Here is a 27,604-nt window from a genome sequence, read left to right as displayed (position 1 = left end):
GGTCAGCTCGCAGTTTCAGCTGCGCGAGCTCCAGGCGGAGGCCGATATCCTGTTAAGGAAGAGGGCGATAGAAGACGTGCCTCTGTCCCAGAGAGGAAGAGGCCTGTACTCCCGGTTCTTCCTGGTTCGCAAGAAGGACAAGAACGAGTTCAGGCCCATTCTGGACTTGCGACAGGCAAACAAATGGATTCGCAGGGAAAAGTTTTGCATGCTGTCGTTGCATCAGATTTATCCTCAGTTGCAACAGGGAGACTGGCTATGTGCTATAGACCTACAGGATGCTTACTTCCATGTGCCCATTGCACACAAACACAGGAAGTTCCTGCGGTTCCAAGTCGGCGCCAATCATTATCAATACACAGTACTCCCATTCGGACTGAAGTCTGCGCCGAGAACATTCTCGAAGTGCATGGCGGTGGTAGCAGCACACCTGAGGAAGAACAAGGTGTTTGTCTACCCGTACCTGGACGATTGGTTGATCAAGGCATCCTCCTTCTCGGAAGCGCGAGCACACTACCAGAAGACGTGCGTTCTCTTGAACAAGCTGGGGTTGCACATCAACATGGCCAAGCCTGTCCCGACTCCGGTCCAATGCATACAGTACTTGGGAGCCTCCATCAATACGCTGTCAGCAAGCGTGTCTCCTTCGGAAGAGCGACGATTATCTCTCCTTCGGAAGGCTCAGGCTCTTATGACAACTCCATCTACAACAGTGAGGACGGTATCTTCTCTACTGGGATCGATGGCCTCTTGTATCTTCCCGACGCCACACGCACGACTGCACATGAGACCGCTGCAGGAGTGCTTGGAAGACCAGTGGGATCAGACGAAAAGATCTTGGGACGACAAGATACGACTGTCTCTGCATGCTCTTCAGTCTCTGAAGTGGTGGTGTTCGGCGGAGAATCTCCTGAGAGGGGTTCCCATCCACAAAGACATTCCCTCGCAGACTGTCGTGATGGATGCTTCTCTCCTGGGATGGGGAGCGCATTCCGGGAACCTACAGATTCAAGGAACGTGGTCACCGATGGAGGCCACGTATCACATCAATTTCCTGGAACTCAGAGCTGTTCACTTGGCACTGAAGGCCTTTCTTCCGTCCTTCCAGACCAACTCCCTGCTTGTACAGACGGACAATACCACCACGATGTACTACCTCAACAAGCAGGGGGGCTCGAGATCACGCACTCTGTCACAGGAGGCGCAGGCGATCTGGCACTGGCTCCTAGCCAGAGGACTGACGATAACGGCTACCCATCTGCCAGGTGTGCAGAATGTTCAGGCAGACTCACTGAGCAGGCTGGTTCAGCAAAACCACGAATGGGTCATAAACAACGAAGTACTAGGAGAAGTCTTCGCAAGGTGGGGAACTCCAGACGTAGATTTGTTCGCCACTGCCAAAAACAGCAAGTGCAGAGGCTTCGCCTCCAGGTACTACCAGCAGGGGACGCTGGGGAATGCGTTATGGATCAACTGGACAAACCACTTTCTGTACGCCTTTCCTCCCATTCCCCTGATTCCGGCGGTGCTCATCAAGCTGGCCCGGTCCAGGGCTCGGATGATACTCATTGCCCCGGAGTGGCCCAGGCAGTGGTGGTTCACGGACCTGCTTCACCGGTCTCTCCTTCCTCACATTCGGCTGCCGTGCAGGTCGGACCTTCTCACAAAGTTCGGGGGACGGATGTTACACCCCAACCTCTCGTCTTTGAGTTTGGCGGCATGGCTCCTGAGATAGTGCAATATGGCCATCTGAATCTGCCTGAGGATTGCATGGACATACTGAAGGAGTCTAAGAGGCCTTCCACTCGAACTTCACATGCTTACTAGTGGAAGAGGTTTTGTATCTGGTGCCAGTCTAAGAACCATGACCCTACGACCTGCAAGGAAGATGTCATCCTTCCTTACCTTTTGCATTTGGCGCAGTCTGGCCTTAATGTTCATTCCATTAAGGTTCATCTTGCTGCATTGACTGCCTACAGGAAATGCCCTTCACAGACTTCCTTTTTCCAGATCCCTGTGATCAAAGATTTTCTGGAAGGATTGAAGAAAGTATTCCCTCCTGTCAGGCTTCCTTCGCCTTCATGGGAATTGAATGTGGTGCTGTCCAGACTGATGAAGGAGCCGTTTGAACCTATTCATAAGGCTTCGTTGCAGCACCTGTCCTGGAAGGCGGCGTTCCTCGTGGCCATTACATCGGCCCGCAGGGTGAGTGAAATTCAGGCGTTGTGTTGTACTGAACCTTATACTGTATTTCATGCTGCTAAGGTTGTTATGCGTACTCACCCTAAACTTCTTCCCAAGGTTATTTCTGATTTTCATGTCAACCAGACCATAACTTTGCCTACGTTTTTTCAGAACCCTTCGTCTCCAGAGGAAAGGTCTCTCCATTCCCTGGATGTTAGGAGGGTGTTGAAATTTTATCTGGATAAAACCAAAGATATTCGTAGGTCTGACCAGTTGTTTATTAATTATGGTTCAGTCAGGACGGGTCTTGCTACCTCTAAGCAGTCCATTTCTAGGTGGATTGTGTCCTGCATACAATTGTGTTATCAAAAGGCTAATAAGACCTTAGGAGGTAAGCCTAAGGCTCATTCCACCAGGGGCAAAGCTGCCACGACGGCCTTGCTCCGTAACGTGCCGATTGCTGAAATCTGCAAGGCAGCCACTTGGAAGTCGGTCCATACCTTTGCTAAGCATTACTGCCTGGACACTGACGCCAGGGCAGACGCTCAGGTTGGGCAGGCTTCGCTGCGGAACTTGTTCGCACAGTAGTGGCGTTATTTTCTTTCTCCACCGCCGCTTTGGTGTGGGGGATGGGCTTGCCATTCTATTCACTAGATTATGACTATACACAGAGATCCCCTACTACAGAAGGAGTAGTTTCTGTCCTGTAACTCCAGTTCTGTAGTAGGGGTATCTCTGTTATAGTCATAAGCGCCCGCCCTCCTCCCTGGTGGAGATATTTCTTCAAGAATGCGACAGGTCTGGCGTGCTTCGCCTTCAAAAAGAACTGAAAGTAGAGGGACCTGCTATGCATTCTGGGATACTGGGAGAAAGTTCTAGAAAGCTCTCTTAAAGGCACAGTATCCTATTTAAGCCACATAATGGCAGCCTATGGGGCTTGTCTGTCCATGCCTTCCTCTCTATCATTCCAGAGTCTTTTACTGGTGGAGGCAAGTTTCTCTATGGTAGAAACTGGGCTGGCTGTATTATGTGTGGTGTTATTTGGTGGAATTTCTAGTTGAAGTACTGGACAGTGTAGCCTGTGGATATTGGCTGCATTATTTGTCTTTAAATTCTCTCTTAAGTGTCTTTGCAGTTTCTGCATGATTTGACAATTTAAGAGATTATTTTTGATTGCCTTGTTCCACGCACATGGGCGGGACTATTCACTAGATTATGACTATAACAGAGATATCCCTACTACAGAACTGGAGTTACAGGACAGAAACTACTCCTTCTGAGGGATTTGCCCCAGTTGAGCGAGTCTGACAAAGCTTCTTTAATCACCGAGATTACGGAAGGGGAGATACAGGCCCAGTTGAAAAAGATGTCTAGAAACAAGGCCCCTGGTCCGGATGGACTTCCGACGGATGTGTACAAGGACAATCTGGAGGAAATCTTAGCCCCACTACTGGCACTCTTTAACAAAATATTCATCCAGGGAGAGCATATTCCAGCTTCTTGGTTGGAAGCTACCATTAACTTGATAGCAAACCGAATAAAGATCCTAAAAGAATCGAGACATACAGGCCTATTTCCCTTCTTAATTCAGATTTAAAAATGTATTCCGGCATACTAACATCTAGATTGGCGAAAGTAATCAAGTCCATAATTCATCCGGACCAGAGGGGGTTCATACCAGGCCGTCAACTTAACGAACTTACGTTTCAAGTTGTTGGTGCAATAGACACAGCAATAGAGAGAGGACTGCTGCTTGCCATTGTTGCGATTGATGCAGCAAAGGCATTCGACCAGGTTAACTGGCGATTTTTATGGAAAACTATGGCTAAGTTTGGGTTCCCAGCTACATTCATTAAAGGGATTGAGACATTATATAGGGGTCCCCGGGCTAAAGTACTGGTTAACGGTAGTCTGACTAAATGGTTGAATATTTCAAGGGGAACGAGGCAGGGTTGCCCTCTGTCTCCCCTCCTCTTCGATATTTATATCGAGACCTTTGTCTGCTCCCTGAGATCAGACTCAGTAATTACACCGTTTAAAATGGGGGACTTGGTACTGAAGATTGCATTATACGCGGATGACCTTCTTCTTTACACAACCAATCCTGTTGAGGCCATTCCCAGGTTATTTGAACTGGCTGAAGATTTTGGTAAAGTGTCGGGGTACAGAATCAATAAAGATAAAACTGATATAGTGAGTTGGAACAACCAGGCCCCGATACCAGAAGCTAAACTAAAAATCAGATACCTCAGATACCTGGGAATATACCTCACCCATAAACTGGAGGAGATTTCAAAAACTAGTTGGCAAACGGTAGTAAAGGTGAACCTAGTCAAAATGATAATCCTGCCCAAAATCACCTTTTTATTTAACTCTATTCCTCTAAATTTTAATAAAAAGGATTTCTCTAACCTTCAAGGCAGGATCGGTTCTTTCATTTGGGCCACTAAGTCTCCCAGGATTGCCTGGAGGAAATTGAGAAGGGGATTGAAACTAGGCGGGCTGGCTCTCCCTGATTTACTTTTTTATTGTTATGCTTTTCAGTTCAAGAACTTTAGACTTTTGGCAAATAGGTTGGACTCCTCATCGCACGGTCGCCTCTTTCAGGCTATGTTATCGGACCTGCCACAAGGCTTAGATTTTTTCTTATACAAATTTGGGGACCAGATGTTTTTTAAAAAGGTTCGTCTAAAGGTTTTACAGGCAGCACTTAATAATTGGCAATCAATACGTAAAATTTTGGAGATCCCCTACTATCATTCTCAGGCCCCAATATGGGACTCTCCGGGTACCCCTGATTGTATATTAGATCGGCTGGCTCTCCCACTGAGAGCAGCAGGCTTCAAGAAATGGGGGGACCTGTGTATTAACTCGGTACTTCTAGACTGGGAATCCTTATCGAATTTAACAGAAGGCTCCATTACAAGATTTAAATTCTATCAGTTGTCTTCCTGGTGGGGGCGACATTACTGGGCAAAAGATGAGGAGACCCCAATCCTGGAATTAATTAGGAAGAGAGGATGGAAGGGAGAGAAAGCACTTTGGTATAATACATTAGTGGGAGCGAAAGATAATATGGAAGCTGAAATTGCCAAGCTTTGGGATAATTCCCTAATTCGGAATCCCGTTGAGATGTTGAAGGTTTGGACAGATGCATTTACACTCTCACAAAAAATCATAAAACCATCCAACCTTAGAAGGAATCACCTGTTTACGGCATATAGGGTGTACTGGACTCCAGCGAAATTATCCAAGATCTCAGCAGAAGAATACTATTGTCCAAGATGCAGGCTCCCTGCTGCGGACGACAGGCATATGTTTGTCGACTACCCAGAAATTACGAGTTATTGGAGACAGGTGTGTGGGTTCTTAGAGGAGGTGGTGCAAGCTTCGATCAACTGCAGTCCCAGACTGATTCTTCTCGGCCTTCCCCATGACTATGATATTAGAAATAGTACCTCACAGTTTATCTTTTATGTTATTGTTATTGCAAGGAGGTAGATTTGCAGGGAGTGGAAGTCCGTAAACCCTCCCAGATTCGCAGACTGCCTAAGGAACATCATGGCGGTTAGCCGCTTAGACATGTTGTGTGGCGGGGAAAGTGCCATTAAGATCTGGTCTCCATTAAAAGCATGGTCTGAGAGATAACACACAATGAGTCCAATGATTATGCCAGAGGTTTAGTGGTCCTGTCCTCCCAAAGAGGCAAGATACATCGATAATGGGAGTTGGATCAGGAGACGACCTACCTCTGGGTGACCTCCGTAGGCTATCCACAGACTCCAGGGCGGAACATATTGGTTTGTGCTAGTGGCCCGGAGAAAGCCCAACTAGAGTTGACATTTTCTGGTGGCATTTATGAGGACAAAGTCTATACAGCTTTTATTGATTTCTCCACCGCGTTTGACAAAGTGGATCGTCAGACGCTGTGGAGAAAGCTCTTTCATCTTGGTATGCCATACCATCTCCTGGGCCTTATAATTGAATTACACACAGACACTTGGTGTCCAGTGACAATGGGTGGCTCGCAGGGGCTTTCCTGCAGGATTAATACACATAACGGTCTTAAGCAGGGTTGCCTGTTGACCCCTCTTTTGTTTTCTCTTTATATTTTTGACCTCCCGGAGAAATTAAATTCAGTGAAGGGGATTCCCCTAAAATTGGTACAATGTCCATTGGCTCCCTACTATATGCAGATGACGTTGCAATTTTTGATTTAACTCCCATTGGTTTGCAGCGTCGTCTGGATGTTTTGACTAAATATGCGGAGGACCACTGTTTGAAAATCAATATTGCCAAAAGGAAAATTTTAGTCTTTCGCAAGAAAGGTTTTCCAATAAAGAAAGGGTATAAGTGGCTGTTGGGGCACGAAGATCTTGAATTGGTCAATACGTATCTGTATCTGGGGAAGGTTTTCTCAAAAAACAGGCGTGACTCAGAGCACATCAAAAGGTGTGTTGGCAAGGCCGCCTCCCAGGCCGGAGCTCTAAATAGATTTTATAAGACCTGTGGGAGACGTCATTTTAATCATGTTCTGTCAGTATTTAAGGTTAAAATCCCCCCGACATTAACTTATGCTGCAGAAGTTTTGAATAGGAATTACTGGCTCTCTTTTGATAAGGCTGAAGGCTGGTTCTTCCATCAAATTTGTAATTTAAACTCCTTGGCTGCCCCACATGTTCTTCGTCTGGAATTTCATTTAGTTTCTTCTTATATTTCGTCTTTGGCAGCTGTTCTGAGGTGGGGGAACTCCCTTTTTTGGGGGGATGAGGGCACCCTAAGGGCCGCCTTGAAGTTGGAAATTTTTGCAAAATTAAAAGATAAATCAACTTTTTTTTAGATCATTTGCCAATGCAAACCATTTATTTGGGCTTAATTTAAACTGTGATTTACCCATGCCAAAGCCTGTATTGAAGTTATTTCTAAAGAAGTCAATAAGCACGATTAGTACGGCAAGAGATATAGCTTTAAGTTACCCTACGGCCCGTAATGGGGTGATCTGTGCGAGTGCGATGGGGAGCAGACCCCAGCCCTATCTCTCATGGAATATCCCACACGGAATCAGAAGGCTGATACTACTTTTAAGAACTAACTTGCTGCCCCTGAGAGAAGTAACGGGCATTTGGGAAAATACCCCTTGAGAGGAGAGAATCTGTGAACTTTGTTGTTCCCAAATACAGGATCCTAATCATGTGTTATTTGTGTGCCCAGAACTTCTAAGGGCAAGGCGAATGTTTTTGAGACCCTTATTTATTAAATGTAATATTCGTTCTGCTCAGGAGGCTTGATCTTTTCTGTTGTCCCCTCCAAATGAAATGACTTGTTATAGAATATTTCAATTTTTTAAAACATTCCTGGATATTTAATAGAATTGTATTTATTAGAATTGTATTTGTTATAAAGTATGTCTTTTTTTATTGTATTGGTGTATTTTTGTGGACCTCCGTTGGAGTTCCGTAACAAATAAGCTAATTGAATTGGTCAGCAGTCAGGGATTGCTCTGCTGTTAATTGTGGCAGTTTGGTTCCGATGGCTCTCCCAAATAGCAAGGTGGCGGGCGTTGTTTATTGAGGAGTTAAACAATAAGCACGGAGAGCTTAGCACGGGGCTTGCTTTAATTCAATCCCATCCATGCATGCTAGGTGAATAACCCTTTTGAGGGTATCTATAAATCGTTCCACGACACCATGTGCTTGTGGCTACAGAGGTGTAATCTTTTGATGCTTGATATTAATTCTGACAATAAACTCTTTGAACTCTTTGCTGTTGAACGGTGGCCCCGTTGTGAGATTAGAGAATGACGGGGATACCCCACGCGGCAAAGATGTTGTCCAACCTTTTAATGACCTTGTCATGGGTTGTTGATGATAACTTCTCTACCTAAGGGAAAAGTGAATATCCATCAATTACTACATTAGAGGATGTCCGTTTCCTAGAGGCCCAAAGAAATAAGCTGCTGTACTTTCCCAAGCCTTTGTAGAAAGGTCAGGCATGGTCAGTGGATGCTGAGTCACTTTGGGGGGAAGGCAATTGCTAAGATGACACTCTGAGTTCCCTCTCAACTCGCTTGTTTTAAGTCAGGGAACCACATTCTGTCTCTTAGGGCTCTTATGGTAGCTACAATACCATGATGGCCTTCATGGGCTGGTTCAGTGACCTGTTGTCTTAGGCTTTCCCATACCCCAATTCTTGAGGCTCTCAATACAACACCTTCTTTGGTCACAGACAGTTCATCCTGTACTTTCTGGAATTTTAGTAATTCGACATCCTCAGCAAGTAGTCGAACACTCCTTTTCTAGGATTGAGCCAGAATGATGTCTTCGAGAATATGCATGTTCTGTAGATCAGTAATCTGTTCGAAATGGCAGTTGGCGTACTGAACTTCACAATGAAGTTAATGTACGCCTCAGCTGTCTTGGATATCGAACTGAGACGAGGTAGTGGTACTCATGAAAAGTAATCAAAAGGGTTCTGGTATTTACCCTTACAGTCTCAGAGCCCACCTCTCAATGCGAGAGGGCATCTTGGCTTTCAGATTTCCAAAGATAATGAACAATGCTTGGTGGTCTGTTATGACAGTGAAAGGTTTTCTGTATAGAAACAACCAGTAATGTTCACAGGTCCACACTGCAACCAGACTCTCCTTCTCTGGCTGTGAATAGGCACATTCTATGTCAGACAGGATCCGACTTGCATAGGCCACAATGTGTCTCTGAACATTCGGATGACCATTATGTTGACAAAGGATTGCCCCCAGTCCCACCGGTTTCTCATCCACTGTGATCTCAGTATGTAGTCTGGGGGTCGAAGTAGGCCATCTTGGTTGCATTCTCAATTGCATGTCTATTCTTTTGAAACTTTGATCTCAATAAACAGACCATTGGAACAGGACATCTCGTTTTGTCAACACTCTCAATGGAGCACTTACAGTGGCAAAATCACGTCTGTACCTTGAGAAATAAATGACCATTCTTAGAAAGGATAACAGCATGGTGACATCTTGCGAGAAGCAAGCTGACCGTGCTTTCACTTTATCCGGGTCGGGAGTCATTCCGCCATCAGAAAGTAGGTGTCCAAAGAATTTGAGTTTGGTCTTGTGAAAACCACGATTTGCTGCGTTCAGAGTGAAACCTGCATGAGCAAGTAATTTGCACACTTGTGTTAGACCCTTTTCGTGCTCCTTGCTTGTTGCTCCAAATACCAGTATGTCATCACTGTAATTAAACAAAAGCGGGCAGCATGTCTCGCGGGTGGGGGTCACGTGGGAGGGGGGGGGGGGGTCGAGCAGGGTGAAGGGGGGTCACACGGGTAGAGGAGGATCATAATTTAAAAAAATAGTAAAACCTACCTTTCTGCTGGGTCCCACGTCTTCACTGCTCCTGCTTTCCTCCCTCTGATAGGAACAGGAAGCAGGCAGCCAGACTGCCTCCCCTAAGATAATCACAACGCTGCATGTAGCATTGTGATTGGTCTGGAGCGCCACGGCGCATGGAGGGTGGGGGGGGGGGTCACATGGGGAGGGTGGATCACGCAGGGAGCGGGGGTCACACAGGGGAGGGGATCATTATTTAAAAAAATTGTAATAATTAAAAATCTACCTTTCCGCGGAGTCCCATGTCTTCACTGCTCCTGCTCTCCTGCCTCTGACAGGAACAGGAAACAGGCAGCCAGGCTCCCTCCCCTAAGACAATCGCAACGCTGCATGCAGCGTTGTGATTGGTCAAGAGTGCCGTAACGCAGCGCTCAGCCAGGGGCTAGAGGGGTGTGCATGTTCTCCATGCAGACTGCAATGCAGCCTGCATGTAGAAGGGCAAAGTGCACATGACTGGTTTGGGCAGCCTGCGAGGGCCGACCAAACAGTCTTTGCGCACTCAGGAGTGGGCAAACCACTCCTCCCCTGCCCTGCTCAGAGATCAGATCAGACCTGCCCACCAGCCTGCAAAGCAAACATAAAATGGTAATAACTTAAAGTTATTGCCATTTTATGTTATGGCTTCTCGCATTGCGAGAAAGCAGTGGGGCAACGCTTCTCAGCCATAGCGAAGGAGCCGACCCAGGATTTAAAAGCATTTGTGACAGGTTGAATTATTCGACACATAACATCCTGAAATATTTCTGCGGCTGACTGCACTCCTAAGCTCAACCTCTTGTATTTTAACAAGCCGAAAAAGTAGTGATTTACCTGCAATTCTCTTCCAAATCGAGTTGGTGATATCCCTTGTTCAGGTCAAGATGGGAGAAAACTTTGGCACAGTTCAATTGCATGATCATGTCCGCTATGTGTGGACCAGGATTTCTTTCTCTTTTGATTACTTTGTTGGCCTGGCGCAGATCAACACAGATGTGCACTGTACCCTCACTGTCCTTTATTGGAACCACCACTATGCGCAACACGGATGGTGTAGGGCCAGTGGAGTGCTCAATGAGGTCATGCTTCAACAACGTTTCTAGTTCTTTCTCAACAGCTTCTTGCAAGTGGAAAGCAACTCAGCGGTGCTGTTGGGTAATCGGGTGAATGTCCTCATTGATGTGAGCTCGCACTTTAATTGTCTTTACCTGCCCAGGCCGTAACTAAATGACTGGAATTTACAACTTCAGACTGACCTTGGAGGTGGTAAATGACAGATTACGGTCCATGTCCGCAGCGATGGCCAACTGATCACATTGAGACTTTTTTTGCGTTGCAAGGCAATGTGTATTAATGCCTTTATATTACTTAGATAGGAGGTTTATGTTCATAACGTTGCTTTTGTCTTGGTCATGTGCATATTGATGTTCATGGTTTTGCATATGCTCCACTAAATGATAGTGGTCTATTCCAAAGACACAATCTCATTGTAAACCAACAGTGCCATTCTGTGGCATCTTGTATATGCGTTTTAAATATGCTCTCCTGCCTTCCTCGTCAGTGCTTCTGACATCTAGCTTGTTGGCTCTTCCATTTTCACTGTATGCACTAGCACACCTCTTCTGCCTGCTTGTGAACAGTTTGTTCCCTTCTGGTGCTTCTCGGTTCATGTACATGGATGCAGCGCATCTCCACCTGTGGCGCTTCACAGGTACTACACATGTGTAAACATTACCTGATGTTTTCCAGCAGCCCACAATATCTGTTGTTAAAGACATAGGCTAGCACAGTATATGAAACCCTTGCATTTTGCTCAGTATGGTCATAGATGTAATGGCGCTGTATCCAATGTATAATACAGTAAAATATCATGCATTGGGGTAGGGCAGCGCCAGGACACCGTCTGGCAACAGTGCGCTTTATAAATGTCATAAATAAATAAATAGGGCGAGGTCTATTACAGAGCCATAAATAACAGATTGAAGCAGCTTGCCTTTAGATATTTCTAGGTTGTTGCTGGTGTAACTGTAGGGGGGGGTGAGGTAGGAGTACTGATGATGAGACTTGGTAGCTGGTGCATATTATCTTTAATCATTGACAACAAGTGTAAAAAAAACCTGCCATATTTCTGTTTGAGAACATCAATCAGCTACGTTCAATCCAGAATCTAGCAACGTCCAACTATACTTTAGGACCTGAATGAAAGGTTGGAGAGGTTTTAGGGCACACTATAGGAGGCCAGTTTGGTGATGTCCTTGATCTCCTACATGAGATATCCACTTTGGTTGCTCATTGAAACATAAGTTGTAACCTTTTTATCATTGGTTTATAAAGGTCTTATTTGCAGCTTTTGCAATGAAACAACACAAACCAAAAATCTGTGTGTACAATGTATAATGGAAGAACATTCTAAAAGAATATGATTTTAAAATATTTCAAATTTGTTAAGATTGTTAACACAAAAAGGGAGCACAAAAATGTTTTTCTTTTGCTGACCCAAGAGCACTTCATAGAAAATCCCAATTGTTATCTATTCGCATGTTTTAAATTAGTAATATTTTTAAATTGTAAATTTCAGTTTTGGCCACGAGTGATGGATGAGCTGTCAGAGTTGCGAGAATTCTATGACCCCGATACTGTGGAGCTGATGGACTGGATAACGTGAGACATGTTTTTTGATTTATCCTTTTCTTCGTTTTAGGGTGAGTAGTTTCAGGTGACAACAAAAAGGACAGACTTAAAGGCTATTATGATTCTCACTAACTGCCGCATGATTTCTGTGGCTTCAGTAATGTTTTGCTTATTGACCCACTTAGTAGTAAAATATAGTTGTATTTTCAGAATAGAGCAAAAAATAGAGTTGATTTACAGATGAAGTTCACCATATATATATTTTGCTCATAAGTATTCATTCTTGAGATCTTGAAATCCAGGCTGGATGTTACTATTCAGTAGGTCAACAAGTTAAGTACTTGTATTAGGATCCAAGATAGGCAGTGGATACTTTTTAGAACTGAAAAAGCCCTTTCCTCAGGCATCACACTAAATCTGGAATATGTCATAGTTCCTCTGAGCCAGTAGGGGTGCTGGCTTCTCATTGCAAATAATAGCATCCTGTTGACACTGTGTGAGTTCATAAAGTGCTACTTCGGGGGACTATGCCAGTTCCCTTCTTATTAAAAGCCTTATGACATGGATCCGGAGCTCCTCTCTCTGAGAGACATTTTACCTCGGAGTCACAAAATATTTATGCAGTGCAGTTGTTTCAGGAAAACAGTGTAACTGCCTAAAAGGTCTGGGTTCAAACTGTGTTGAACTTGTGGCAGGCAAATGTCGATCATGGATTTTCATGAAGCCTATATGTGGTTTACTCCTGCTCTTGCTCTCAGTGCCGTAGCATGTTACCTGGGGTCATTCAGGAGAGAGAGGTCAAACTTCCTATGGCCCGAACCAAGGAAGACTGACACACTTACTGAAAAAACAGATCCAGGTCCCGCTCCCGCTGCAGGTCTCGCATTACATCCTCCTAGTCATCAAAGGACAAAAAATGACACAAAAATAAAAAGACCCCACCATGCTCTTGATCAAGGGGTAAGTCACCTGCCCCTTTGAAGTTGTCTTTATCAGACTCTGAACTGGTGGCAAATCAGTCTTTACAGCATCCCATGATCTTCACCAGTGCCTACCCGTCCCTGCCCCGCCAGCTCTGCCTGAGCCTCCTAAGGCTCCATTGTTCTGAGCTTCACCGGTGCCAGTTTACCTGGAAGCAGATCCTTCTGCCTTCCTGCACATAATGTGGGACGTTTGTTCGAATTTCGTCTCCCTCTGATATACTTTTGGGCCCCATCGGTCCATACGTGGTTCGGCTTGGAGTATCTGGGTGGGACCTCCCTTGGCAACAAGAGTTCATCGTATACAGCTTACATGTTACTCAGGTCCGGCCGATGTCTCCCCAGTCAATACCCAGCTCACGTTGCCACAGACTTCTACCACTTCTACCAGCGTTGTAAATAACTGTTACTTCAGTATTGGAACTTTCATAGATTCACATGCTTGAACCATTCCCTGTTGTCGAGATAGGAGCCCCCGGTATATCGAAAAAGCAATGCTTAGAGGACTACAAAGCAGAACAAGCATTGGCATAGCCAATAGGTCATGCCTTTGGGAACTTATAAGTGTTTAGTTATCCAGCACATTATCCTTGGTGCAACAACATTAACTGTTACATGGCTAAACACTTAAAAGGTCCCAAAGTCGAGACCTATTGGCTATGCCAGTGCTTGTTTTTGCTATTTCGGATGGTTCGTTTCACTGCCGGGGTTACAACAGTGCATGCCCGGGCTGGACGGTTCTTCTGCAACCAAAGGGCCCCCGCGAACGACCAAAGCTGCGCAGTCACGAGCTATAGGGAGAAGCGCCAGAGAAAACTGTAAAGCGCTCCAATACCTTAGAGTTGAGTTTGTGCTAGATTAAATCTGCAACAAAAAAAATGGTTGACTGTGAGACTCTGTTCCTGAGGTCTCTATCCCTTGTGACTCTGTCCCTTTTCTGCGGTCACTGTTTTGCTATTTTTTTGATAGGGAGTTTCATTTTTTATCAGGCAAAATGACACTTTTCTAGCAAAATGTGCTTTGGGGTATTTTGTGTAACCTGTATTAGTGCACAGGTCGGATAAAAAAGTTTAACGGATAAAAAAAGTTTACCTGGATGCTAGCAGAAGACTCGTTTGAGCAGAAAATGTCTCATCTAAACATTTTCTATGGGGACCATTCTCCCAGGAAATAACATAATGCCAAATTTTGGAAGGAATTTCGATGGCACTGGTAAAACATTGCCCAGCCCTACCCTTGACCTGAATGAGTGGGACTCTGGAGTATTTTTTCCTATGTGCAGCACGGGAAAGGTCCAGAACGTTAAAGTGTGTTTTTTAAATACTGCAAGTCATTCCTCCCAGTGCAGAAAACACAAAGGACCAGGGAAGTTTGGTGAGGAAATGCGAGTGGGGCTTAGTTTAAGACGGCTCCATCTTCGACGACGGTATCGCCGGCAGACTTGTCGACGAGGGAAAAAACACCGGACATGTCAGAAAGCACTAGGAAGAGGAGAATTACACTTGAAATCACTTATAGCACAGTTACACCTCTTTTGCCATCTTACCTGCTAGAGGAGCAGGATTCTGAGAAGGAAGACGAAGGTCCATATGGCTATGCAAGTAGCCCTGCACCGATCCACGTTAAAGTGTCAGGAGGACGACTTTGATGAGGAATGTGTCGAATATCAATATCCTCCTCAGCAACGATACCACCAGAGTTATCAGGAGGAGGTGGTTTGCATGCCGTCCTCTTTATTAACTGATCTACAATTCATGTTGGCTGTACAGGAAGAGATTTCCACCAACTCCTGTATCTCAAGAAATACCAGTAGCATCTCATCGCCCATGCTCTATACCATCTACTCTGATGAGGAGCCAAGCTGTGCTGCCAGAACCCTTACAGAGATTGCCTCCCCCGATCCCTCAACATGATCCAGTTACTATAGACGACGACCAAGAAGAAGGAGTATTCACAGATCCTAACGGAGAATGGGATGACTACCTCATTCCCACGCCCTCTTCTCCCTCTCCGGTATCGGTTGACTCACCACCTGAGGACATTGGTGGAATTCATAACTTGCTGGAAAGAGCTGCAAAAAGATTTGACCTACCTATGCCAGCTACTCAGACGGAGTGTTTTTTATATGATTTTAAGGAACCATATAGGAAGTCGGTGAGAGCCATCCCTATAATAAGTCACGTTTGGGAGGAAGGACTTAAGGTTATGAAGACACCAGCGACAGTAGCACCAGTACTCTCCAGGTTCAAAAAGAAGTATAAGGCCCCAGAGGACGCTCCAGCCTGTTTGGTGGCCATCCCAAACCGGAATCAGTTATTTCCCAAGCAGCTCAACGGCAATCCACAAACCCATTGGCACCAAGTAAAACACCGCTGGATAGAGAAGGCAAATGCCTAGGTAACGCCGGTAGGCGTTTCTCTTCAATGTCGGCTCTCTTGGTCAGAGCGGCTAATGCCCTTGCCATATTGGGCAGATACCACAGACAGATGTGGTGTGACCTGGCTCCGTATATGGATCAACTTTTTTAGAGGAAAGTAGACCAGAGGTTAAGAAAATTCTCCTGGAGAGAGAGAGAGCGTTTGCAGAAGTAATTGATTGTGTGATGGATATCGCAACTACGGGTTTCAGATCACTGGGGGGTGCGGCGGTTTTGAGCCATCAAGGATGGCTACGAGCAACATCATTTAGACCGGAGGTCCAGAATAAGATCCTGGACCTTCCTTTCGATGGAGATGCTTTATTTGGAAAGCATATAGACGATGCGCTGCAGGATATCAAGAAAGATACTGATACAGCGAAGGCTTTAGGGACACTACAATAGCAAAAAGTGCCTTTTAGAGGAGCCAGAGGAAGAGGCCTTCCATCCTACAGAGGTGGATACCAGCAATACAGATAACCCTCTTACGCTACATCTTCCCAACCATACCGTCAAAAGTATGTTCAAAGACCGCAACAGTCAGGGGTATACTCTAAATCTGCCCCCAGAGGAAGACCAGGTCATGAGGGAAAAGACACCTCACAACATCAATTTCGAGCTTCAGGCTCTGGCTATTTTTATTCCCCCCTCTCCAGAAGTTCCCCTGGGTGGACAAATTTATTTTAATCTTTACCAGTGGCATAAGATAACCACGGACCGATGGGTCCTCAATCTAATACAATTTGGCCATATATTGAAGTTCCATCAGATTCCTCCTTGCACTCCTCCGGGATGCCAGGAAGTCAAACATCTACATCTCATGCACTTTGAGATACTTACAATGCTCCAACAAGGAGCAATAGAACCAGTGCCAATCTCCAAGACTGGGAAGGGATTTTATTCCCGTTTCTTTCTGGTTCACAAGAACTTTCGTCAATGACGTCCTATACTGGATCTGAGAACTTTGAATACTTATCTCAAAAAGCAGTCCTTCCGTATGGTTCAGGACATTCTGTTACTCCTAAACCCAGAGGATCATATGATCACCTTAGACTTACAAGGTGCGTATTTTCACATCCCCATCCATCTCTCCCACAGGCAGTACCTTTGATTTGTCGTAGCCGGAAGCCATTACCAATTTAAGGTGCTGCCATTTGGCCTCGAGTCAGCCCCAAATATTTTCTCAAAATGTCTGGCTCCGGTAGCAGCTGTTCTGAAGAAACAATGACATCAGGTATTTCCATACCTAGACGACTGGTTGGTCAAGGCTCCTTCACATGCAGGTGCTCAGTCGTCCACAGTGGCATGCACAAGACTGTTTGCCGAATTAGGCCTGACTGAACAAGGAGAAATCATCTCTTAGGGGCAATTCTGTACACCACAGTAAACAGGGTGTTTTCTTCAATCGAGAGACAACCGAGGCTAATCTCGCTGTTCCAAACATTCGCAAAAAGAAAGTCTTTCAGTACGCCGCTACAAGTCACTCCTGGGAACAATGTCTTCATGCGTTCCTCTCGTCCCCTTCTGCCGGTTAAGGATGCGTCCATTACATGAGGAACAGGATCGGCAGTGGCGTCAAGCTGTGGGATCTTTTGTGGACATTATCACAATCACACCAGTTATGATTCAGGCCGTGTCTTGGTGGACCCAACTAGAAAAAATATATCAGTCGGACTTTCCTTTCTCACCATGCCGGCTCCACAAGTTATCACCACCGATGCTTCCCTGGAAGGTTGGGGTGCTTTTCTTCAAGACCTCCAAGTCAGTGGACATTGGCAGAGTCAAGACCAACACCTTCACATCAATCTATTGGAACTCAGGGCAGTGAGATTGGCATTGCTGGTTTTTCTGCCGAAGATAAGGAACTTGGCTGTGCTGATCAGGACAGACAACACAACAGCAATGCATTATCTCAACAAGAAGGGCGGCACAAGGCCCAGAAAATCTAGAAATGGGCAGTTCAAAATGGGATCTCGCTAAAAGCAGAACACCTAAATGTCACAGCAAACACTTTAAGCAGCCTCAAGTCAACCTGCCACGAGTTGGAGATCATTCAGGAAACCCTGGACAGTATCTTTCTAAAGTGGAGCAAACCAACAGTGGACCTCTTTGCAACAGCTCAGAACTAGAAATGCTGCTTCTTTGCAAGTTGGCCTCACCAACAGGGATCCTGGGGGATTGCTTTCTTGATGGCATGGTCCGGTGTCTTTGCCTACGCCTTTCCGCTGATTCCCCTACTACCACATCTTCTCACGAAGATCAAGAGAGAACCGTGCAGAATGATCCTGATAGCCCCATGGTGGCCCATACAGCACTGGTTTACGGAGCTTCTCCTTCTGTCTGAAACTCAACGATTCTCCTTCAGCCCATTCCATCTCTTTTGACGATGTCGCAGGGACATGTGCTTCATCCAGACCCCAAGTCACTAAATTGAGCAGCATGGCTCCTGAACACTGAATTTCAACATCTAAAACTATCATTTGAATGTAGGGATCTTCCTTCAAATGCTAGGGCACAGAGTACAAATAAGACATACAGGATGAAATTGAGAAGATTCTGTTTATGGTGCCAAGAGTCTAATATTCATCCACTAAGATCTGCTTCTCATGAGATTATTCCTTACATTCTGCTCTTGGCGAAATCTGGATTAGCACATGCATCAATAAAAGTTCATCTACCTGCGATATCCCGTTATACAAGCACCTCATCGGGACCGTCATTGTGGTTGGAGAGAATCATCAAACAGTTCATGAAAGGATTATTTTGTACCTTTCCCCCAGTAAAGTCTCCGCCACCTCTCGGCAGCTGAATATAGTGTTATTGCAACTCATGAAAAAACTCTTTGAACCCATTCACAGGGCAGATCTTAAATTACTTTCTTGGAAGGTTGCACTTCTCCTGGCACTCACATTGGACCGGTGAGTTTGAGAGATTCAAGCCCTGTCCATACAGGAACCTTTCCTACAGTTCAAAGAGAATCGACTACAGAAAAGTCTGGTATACACATAGATCGGGTTACTTGATCTGATTATACCACTTGAAAGATCAGGAAATTGTCAACATGTTTCTGCCCCACCTCGCCCAGCCGGGTCTAGGGGGCATTCGTCAGGACAAAAACTAAAAATGGAACTATACTCACACGATTTGTGTAGTAGTCACAGTGGTTTTTGTGTTGCCACTTTGTTTCTAAAGAGGTAATGTGCACCTCTGTAAGATTATAGCCGCGTGTCTTCAGGGGAAAGTGGACACAGTGGTCCCAGGCCGCAACTTGAGGCTCCTACGCGTCTTGTGCTGGCTCTGCCCCTGGATCTCTATGTATAGTCATAATCTAGTGAATAGAATGGCAAGCCCATCCCCACACCAAAGCGGCGGTGGAGAGAAAATGAGTACCACACCACTACTGTGCGAAGCCTGCCCAACCTGAGCGTCTGCCCTGGAATCAGTGTCCAGACAGTAATGCTTAGCAAAGGTATGGACTGACTTCCAAGTGGCCGCTCTGCAGATTTCTGCAATGGGAACATTATGTAACAAAGCAGTCGTGGCAGCTTTGCCCCTGGTGGAATGAGCCTTAGGTTTACCCCCTGATGTCTTATTAGCCTTTTGATAACACAATTGTATACAGGACACAATCCACCTCGAAATAGACTGTTTCGAAGTAGCAAGACCTGTCCTGACCGATCCATAGTTGATAAACAATTGGTCTGACCTACGAATATCCTTTGTTTTATCCAGATAAAATTTCAACACCCTCCTGACATCCAGGGAATGTAGAGACCTTTCCGCCGGAGAGGAAGGATTCTGAAAAAATGTAGGTAAAGTTATGGTCTGGTTAACATGGAAATCAGAAATAACCTTAGGAAGAAATTTAGGGTGAGTACGCATAACACCCTTAGCAGCATGAAATACAGTATAAGGTTCTTGGCAACACAACGCCTGAATTTCACTCACCCTGCGGGCCGATGTAATGGCCACAAGGAACGCCGCCTTCCAGGACAGGTGCTGCAATGAAGCCTTATGAATAGGTTCAAAAGGTTCTTTCATCAGTCTGGACAGCACCACATTCAATTCCCATGAAGGCGAAGGAAGCTGGACAGGAGGGAACACTTTCTTCAAGCCTTCCAAAAAATCCTTGATCACAGGGATCTGGAAGAAGGAGGTCTGTGAAGGGCATTTCCTGTAGGCAGTCAGCGCAGCGAGATGAACCTTAATAGAATGAAAATTAAGGCCAGACTGCGCCAAATGTAAAAGGTATGGAAGGATGACAACTTCCTTACATGTCGTTGGATCATAGTTCTTGGACTTGCACCAGATGCAAAATCTCTTCCACTTGTACGCATAAGAAGTACTAGTGGAAGGTCTCTTGGCTTCCTTCAGTATGTCCATACAATCTGCGGGGAGATTCAAATGGCCATATTGCACTATCTCAGGAGCCATGCCGCCAAACTCAAAGACGAGAGATTGGGGTGCATCATCTGCCCCCCGAACTTCGTGAGAAGGTCCTGCCGGCACGGCATCCGAATGTGAGGAAGGAGAGACAGTTGAAGCAGGTCCGTGAAGCACCACTGCCTGGGCCATTCCGGGGCAATCAGGATCATCCGCGCCTTGGACTGGGCCAGCTTGATGAGCACTGCCGAAATCAGGGGAATGGGTGGAAAAGCGTACAGAAAGCTGTTCGATCAGTTGATCCATAACGCATTCCCCAGCGTTCCCTGCTGGTAGTACCTGGATGCGAAGTTTCGGCATTTGCTGTTTTCGGCGGTGGCGAACAGATCCACGTCTGGAGTGCCCCACCTGTCGAAGACGTCTCCGAGCACTTCGTCGTTTATGACCTATTCGTGGTTTTCCTGGATCAGTCTGCTCAGTGCGTCTGCCTGAACATTCTGCACACCTGGTAGATGAGTAGCCGTTATCGTCGGTCCTCTGGCAAGAAGCCAGTGCCAGATCGCCTGCGCCTCCTGCGACAGGGTGCGCGATCTCGAGCCCCCCTGCTTGTTGAGGTAATACATCGTGGTCGTATTGTCCGTCTGTACAAGCAGAGAGCTGGTCTGGAAGGATGGATGAAAGGCCTTCAGTGCCAAGTGAACAGCTCTGAGTTCCAGAAAATTGATGTGGTACGTGGACTCCGTCGGGGACCACGTTCCTTGGATCTGTAACTGTCCGGAATGCGCTCCCCAGCCGTGGAGAGAAGCATCCGTCACGATAGTCTGAGTGGGAATGTCCTTGTGGAAGGGAACCCCCTTGAGGAGGTTCTCCGCTGAACACCACCATTTCAGAGACTGTAGAGCATGCAGTATCTTGTTGTCCCAGTTGCCTCTCCTCTGGTCCCACTGATCCTCCAGACACTCTTGCAGCGGTCTCATGGGAAGCCGTGCGTGTGGCGTGAGGAAGATACAGGAGGCCATCGACCCCAGTAGAGAAGACACCGTCCTCACTGTCGTAGATGGAGTGGTCATAAGAGCCTGAGCCTTCCGAAGGAGTGATAAACGTCTTTCCTCCGAAGGAGACACGCTTGCAGACACCGTATTGATGGTGGCTCCCAAGTACTGTAGGCACTGCACCTGAGTCGGGACAGACTTGGACATGTTGATATGCAACCCCAGCTTGTTCAAGAGAACGGACGTCTTCTGGAAGTGCGCTTGAGCTTCCGAGAAGGAGGATGCCTTGATCAACCAATCGTCCAGGTACGGATAGACAAACACCTTGTTCTTTTTCAGGTGTGCCGCCACTACTGCCATGCATTTGGAAAACGTTTGGGGTGCTGACTTTAGTCCGAATGGCAACACTGTGTATTGATAGTGATTGGCGCCGACTTGGTATCGCAGGAACGTCTGGTGTTTCTGTGCAATGGGCACGTGGAAGTACGCATCCTGTAGGTCTATCGCGCACAACCAGTCTCCCCATTGCAGCTGAGGGTAAATCTGGTGCAAAGACAGCATGCAAAACTTTTCTCTGCGAATCCACTTGTTTGCTTGTCGCAAATCCAGAATAGGCCTGAACTCGTTCTTGTCCTTTTTTTGGACTAGAAAGAACCGTGAGTATAGACCTCTTCCCCTTTGTGACGGAGGGAGGTCTTCTATCGCCCGTTTTCTTAACAGGGTATCTGCCTCCGCCTGGAGCTCGCGCAGCTGAAACTGCGAGCAAACCAGTGGAATTGCTGGAGGAGGGCTGATGAACTGAAGACTGTATCCATTGCAAACAATATTCAGCACCCACTTGTCCTGAGTAATTTTTCTCTACTCCAGTAAATATTGAACGCTTCCCCCCCACCGGAGCGGGTAACGGATGAAGGGGAAGTAATCGCTCAGGGCCTAGACCCGTCCGGGCCTTTGGTCGCGGTGGCCGACTGCTGACCACCCCTGCCCCTCTGCCGTTTCTGGAAGGGCTTCCTCTGGAACTGGTGCTGCTATTGCTGCTGTCCAGACTGTTGACCTCGCCCTCTGCCCTGCGCCCCGTACCGTCTCTGGAACGGGCAGTAGATTTTCTTCTGGTCCTTGGGCTTCTCCAAGCCCACCGCCGTCAGAGTCTCAGCCTCCGCCTTCATGCAGGCCATTTCATCGTCGGCGTGTTTTCCGAACGGGGTCTCGCCCGAGAAGGGTAGGTTGGCCACCCTCTGTTGGGCTTCCGGCTTCAGTGATGTCAATCTGAGCCAAGCGTGGCGTCTCTGATTCACTCCATGACAGTACCCGTGGGCTGCCAGGAGCGATAAATCCGCAGCAGCGCTGATCAGCTAGTTCGACACCAGCAACCCCTCATTCAGTATCTCCATAAAATCCTCCTCCTTTTCTAGTGGGAGGAGGTCGGCGAACTGTTGGAGGGACTCCTAAAGGGCCCGGTCATAGCGCCCCAACAGCGCAGATGCACTAGCAGCCTTCATAGAGGTAGCGGCCGTCCTCCACACCTTCCTGCCCGCTGAATCCAACCAGCGACTCTCCTTGTCCATTGGAGGACGGGGTGGTGGCATGTTGTTTCCGTTCCGCCGTCACAATTACGGAATCCGGTGTTGGATCCAATCGGAGGAAAGCCGGGTCCGCATCAGGAGCCTTGTATATCTTTTGCAGCCTGGAGGGAGCTGCTTTACTCACCGCCGGAGTGCGGAAGAGTTCCATGGCGTGCTCCACCAATCCAGGTACCAGAGGCAACAGAGGCCTCGATAGGTGCTTCTTGTGGAGAGTCTCAAATATTACGGAGTTCGTAGGCGTGGGCACAGTTAGTTGGATGCCCAGCTTGCTCGCACCTCAACAAAAACTCCTGAAAAGAGACCACGTCGTCCACAGGGAACACCCTCATCCGAGGGGATTCTGACAGGTTTGGTGAATATTCCCGTGCGCTGGACGACTCCGTGCTGTATCTAGATCGACCCCTCCTACGGTGTCGTCTTGATCTCGTCAATGAGCGACGGCGACTCCTGGATCTCCCTCTCCGTCCGAACAAGATCTAGACCTCCTAGACCTTGGACGGTCCGCGGGCGTTTGCGGTGGCGCCTGCGGTTTTGCGGGTGCCTGCGGCGGATCCTGCAGCGGCGGCCTGACCGGGGACCTCGGCCGAGGTGCCCCCTTAGGCGGCGTAGGGAGAAGCGGCAGTGACACCGATCTCGGAGGCTGTGGCGGTGCAAGTGGAGGAACAGGAGGAGGTGTTGGTGAAGGAGTGCACAGCGGCGGCTCCTTAGGCAGTGGAGGAGCAGGAGTAGGTGACTTCGGCTTGGGAGGAGAGTACACCAAAGAGTACACCGAGCCCGGTGACACTCAACTTCTTCCTCGGTGTAGGCGACCGAGATCCAAGGCCCCCTGTCGGTGATCGCCGTCGTACCCCTGAGAAACATAAAGGACTCCTGGCTCCAGAACGCCTCCTGGAGGATGATCTCTTCCTCTTAGGCGTCGAGCGCCTCTTCGGTTGTGAAGAACCTCTTCGGCTTCGACGAACGTCTTCTCGGCATCGACCTATGCCTCGATGACGGACTTCCTCTCCTCGACGCTGCAGATCTCCGTCGAGGGCGAACGGCGGCGTCGCCTCGACGGCGAGCGCCGAACCGACAGCGAACGGCGGTGTCGCCTCAACGGCGAGCGCCGACGCGATCCTTGCAACGTCGAAGTGTTGACGACAACGTCGAAGATGATTACACCGACTATGATGATGTCTTCGGCGGCGACCTCAACGGCGGTCTCGACAGCCCCCTCGACGCCGAACGTCGACGTCGTCTCGACCCAGAGCCCTGGGGAGACGGGGAGCAGACCGCCGTCATGCCTCTCGACGCCGTCGTCGATGGGATCGAAGTCGACGGAGAACGGCAACGTTTTCTGGCCTTCTTGACGCTGGGGAGCCCCTGAGAGGCCTCAGCATGGGCAGAGGAAGCAGATCCAGCCTGCCCAGACCCACCTTGACTCTGCAGCCTTCTTTCTTCCATTCCTTCGAGCCTGATCTTCTTTCTGTCTCTCAGGGTCCTGGAAGTGAAGGTCTGGCAAATCTCACACTTCTCAGAAGGTGAGAAGAAGGGAGGCACAGGATAGGCACGGAGTGTGGGTCCGACTTGGCCTTCTTCCTTGAGCACTCCGGGCATTTATCAAATAATGCTGGCATTTTAGACAAAAAAGGAGTGCTCAGAACACTAGAGAAGGAAGAGGGCACCAAAACACGTCGAGTGAAAACACTCACACACTTTAAAAGTGCAAAATTCTTAGAATAAACCCAAAAAAGGGAGAGCTCAATGCTCCAGGGTCCTGCTAGCAGGAGCCGGAAAAAAAAACCTGAAAGTAAATGGGACCTGCTGGGCATTCTGGGATACTGAGAAAGTTCTGGAAAGTTTCCTTAAAGGCACGGTATCCCTTTTTGAGCCACATAATGGCAGCCTATGGGGCTTGTCTGTCCTTCCATTCCTCTCTATCATTCCAGAGGCTTTGCTGTTTAAAGGGGGAGTTTTTCTCTATGAAGAAAACTTGGCGTGCTGTGTGTGGATTTTGGTGGAATGTCTAGTTGAAGTACTGGACAGTGTAGCCTGTGGATATAGGCTGCATTATATGTCTTTAAATTCTCTCTTAAGTGTCTGTGCAGGACTGCATTGTTAGACAGCTTAAGAGATTATTTTGTATTGCTCCGGGATCCACGCTCATGAGCGGGACTATTCACTAAATTATGACTATACACAGAGATCCCCTACTACACAATGAAAGTTCCAATACTGGAGTAAGAAAACAAGTTACTTACCTGTAACTGTATTTCTCCTGTATTGGAAACCTCCATAGATTCACATGATACCCGCCCTCCTCCCCCGACAGGATCACCTTTGGATTTTTGCACAAGGTTATATTGGGCACAAGTGCTCCGAAGAGCTGAAGGGCGACGGTTCTCTCAGGAGCGTTCTAGAGGGGGAAGGGTCTTGATTGGTTCAAGGATTATTTTTGATCTGTTTTACATTACAAGAGTTATGGGTTACAAAATGGAAATGGGCCTAGGCCTTTTTCTGCTTTGTAGTCATCTAAGCATTGCTTTTTTGATATACCGGGGGCTCCCATCTCGACGACGGGGAATGATTCAAGCATGTGAATCTATGAAAGTTTCCAATACTAGAGAACTACAGTTACAGGTAAGTAACTTGTTTTCTTCCTCCTAATAAAACACATCTCTCTAGGAAAGAAACTCAAATGATTATTGAGTGAAAACAGTTCCATATGGGGCCATGTTCTAGACTGTGTTCCTTTTACGGGCAATGGCTCATTGATGCCAGAGCTGGGAATGACATGGCATCCTAAGCCATTAAAATATCCAGATTGCTCTTAGTCATAGGGATGAAGGGAATCTGAACATAGGCAGAGTACTGGAGGGCTTAAAATGTTTTGTTTCCTTCTGTTTCAAGTCCCATTGTTGCTAATGAGTTGAGCTGGTAAAAATGGTAATACTTCCAAGGTGTATTTTCGTCTTTCAGATAGTGATTTGACTTCTGCCCGAGAATAGATTTCAATGGATTGACAGTTTGTTGACCACTTTGCTTTGTGCTGGTTCTTGCCTCATCATTAAATTGCCCTGCCAGATTTGGTATGCTAGTATCAAGTGACTCGGTTACAGAATTTACCGTTGTGACTAGATGAAGTTTTCAATCGAAAGACAATATATTTACTAAAATGTTGAATTGAGACAACCCTCAGCTCCTTTTTTATACTTCTAAGAAACCCGGCCCAAGAGTATCACATTTGGTCCCTTAAATGTCATCAGTATGGGACTCGGTAGTGAGTAGAGTCCTGAGATGTGTCCCATTTATGACCTGTTTCGACTGTTTGATGTCTTCCACACTTTCACAAACTTATTTGCGAAGTGAGTGGGTCCAAATGGATCTCTGGATTATGTCAAAGGATGGGAGATTTATATGAGGAAAGTTAATTTCTAACATGTGAGAATCTAAGATCTATTTGGGGTGGAACCTGGGCAATTCCTAGTTCATGGCAGACTGCCAAAAGCTGCTGCCTGACTTGAAGGGGATTATCTGGACAACGACTAGCTACTAACTCTGTGGGAAACTTACAAGAGCTATCGCAGCGAGGCTGACAGATTGTACAATTTATAGAGCACTTTGCATTGTCGATTGAATGTAGTCTCTGTTCACCAGGCACAATGGGAAAGACATATTAATACTCAGATAACTGACTGTCGTCTCATGGCGGCAGGAGGCAAGAGACAGGGCTATAGGTATAATACCCTGGTTTATTAATTGTAATTCATAATTTCCTCATACACAAGGGGATACAGTGTGATGTTGTGTCCTGTTTCTTTAAAAAAAATTCAGCCAACACTGACAGAGGGGTTTATTACGACTTATTACGATTATGACTCCAGTGCCCCCAAGCATATTGCAGCTACAAGACTGCTGCAACACCGCCAGGGATCTCTGTTCCATGGCAGTTGTGGCAGTCCCATGGTGGTCAGACTGCCCAACTTTAAATGATTATTAATATATTATTATTAACAGGGGGTACCCGGTAAACCAATAGGCATCTGGGTGAATACAGCTAACTAAAGATAAGAGGATGCCAACTGTATTTTCTTAAGGAAGGATATTTATAGGGACAGATACTACTAATTATCTGTCTCATCACATCATAAATTGTATTGTATTAATCTATTGTCAAGTTATAACGTTCATCTAGTGGCTATTAACACCAACTAAAAAAAGGAACACACAAACAATTATGATTTGTAATTTTCTTTTAGAAAGTCTTTTTTCATTTTTACATCATAAATACAAATCAACTCATCACACAATATTTAATCGTGTGTGAAAGTACTTTTCAAAATCCAAGAAACAAAATATCTTTTTGTTGTGAACCCTTAATCCATGGGTTGTGTAAGAAGCCCAATAATTTATATACAAGGAAAATACTGGCAATGTCTTTGCTTGGCCTTATTTCCTTTTCGAACACCAAAGTAACAAGGAGCATAAGAAGCAATAATCAGTGTCTTTATGGCTTCTAATCACAATAATGCTCCTAGGGATTATATCAAGGCAATTTCCAAATCAAAAAAGGTGTCGAAATTGGTGATAACTGTCGACGCGTTTCGGCCTGTCAAACAGTTTCAGGCCTCATTTACAAGGCCATCACGATACTTGGCTACTCCACTATGGCACATGTATGGAATATATTTCCTAGTACTTTTGACGTTGTTAGTTCTGTCTGGTCTTTTACATGTTAAAACTGTGGATATTTGTACGTTAATATATACTTGAATTCAGCTAGACTCCCCACCGTCACTACAAATGAACACACCACCCCGCCAAAACTGTGTATATCTGTATGTTCATATATACTCGAACACAGCTAAACTCTCCACCATCATTATAAAGAACACACCAAAACTTCCCCAGGATGTGAGGAAAATCTTGAGAGACGCTCCCTTGAGCGCGCTAGTCAGGCCTCGGTTCCCATTGGACCCGGGAGCCGAGCCCTTTTCTATTAGGCACAGGCATTGAGCGCCTGCACCGCGAGCACACTCGGATGCAGGACGCCGACGGAGAAACAGCACGGCTGTGCGTTCCCGTTTTGATAGGTAAATACCATCCTA

At 46.6% G+C, this 27,604-nt stretch overlaps 1 protein-coding gene across 3 annotated transcripts in view; it reads left to right on the top strand.

The window, feature by feature from the left end:
• Positions 1 to 27,604, top strand: part of DPY19L3 (dpy-19 like C-mannosyltransferase 3) — a 472,263-nt gene that overhangs the window by 357,924 nt on the left and 86,735 nt on the right. For all 3 annotated transcript variants that reach the window (XM_086945460.1, XM_086945459.1, XM_086945461.1), the window contains one exon: positions 12,111 to 12,193. In XM_086945460.1, the coding sequence (XP_086801586.1) occupies positions 12,111 to 12,193 (83 nt within the window). The remainder of the gene's footprint in view (positions 1 to 12,110; positions 12,194 to 27,604) is intronic.

This window comes from Lissotriton vulgaris, chromosome 12, assembly GCF_964263255.1.
Source record: "Lissotriton vulgaris chromosome 12, aLisVul1.2, whole genome shotgun sequence".
NCBI lineage: Eukaryota > Metazoa > Chordata > Amphibia > Caudata > Salamandridae > Lissotriton > Lissotriton vulgaris.
The sequence above is the reverse complement of the archived record's forward strand: the minus strand, read 5'-3'. Positions and strand labels throughout refer to the sequence as shown.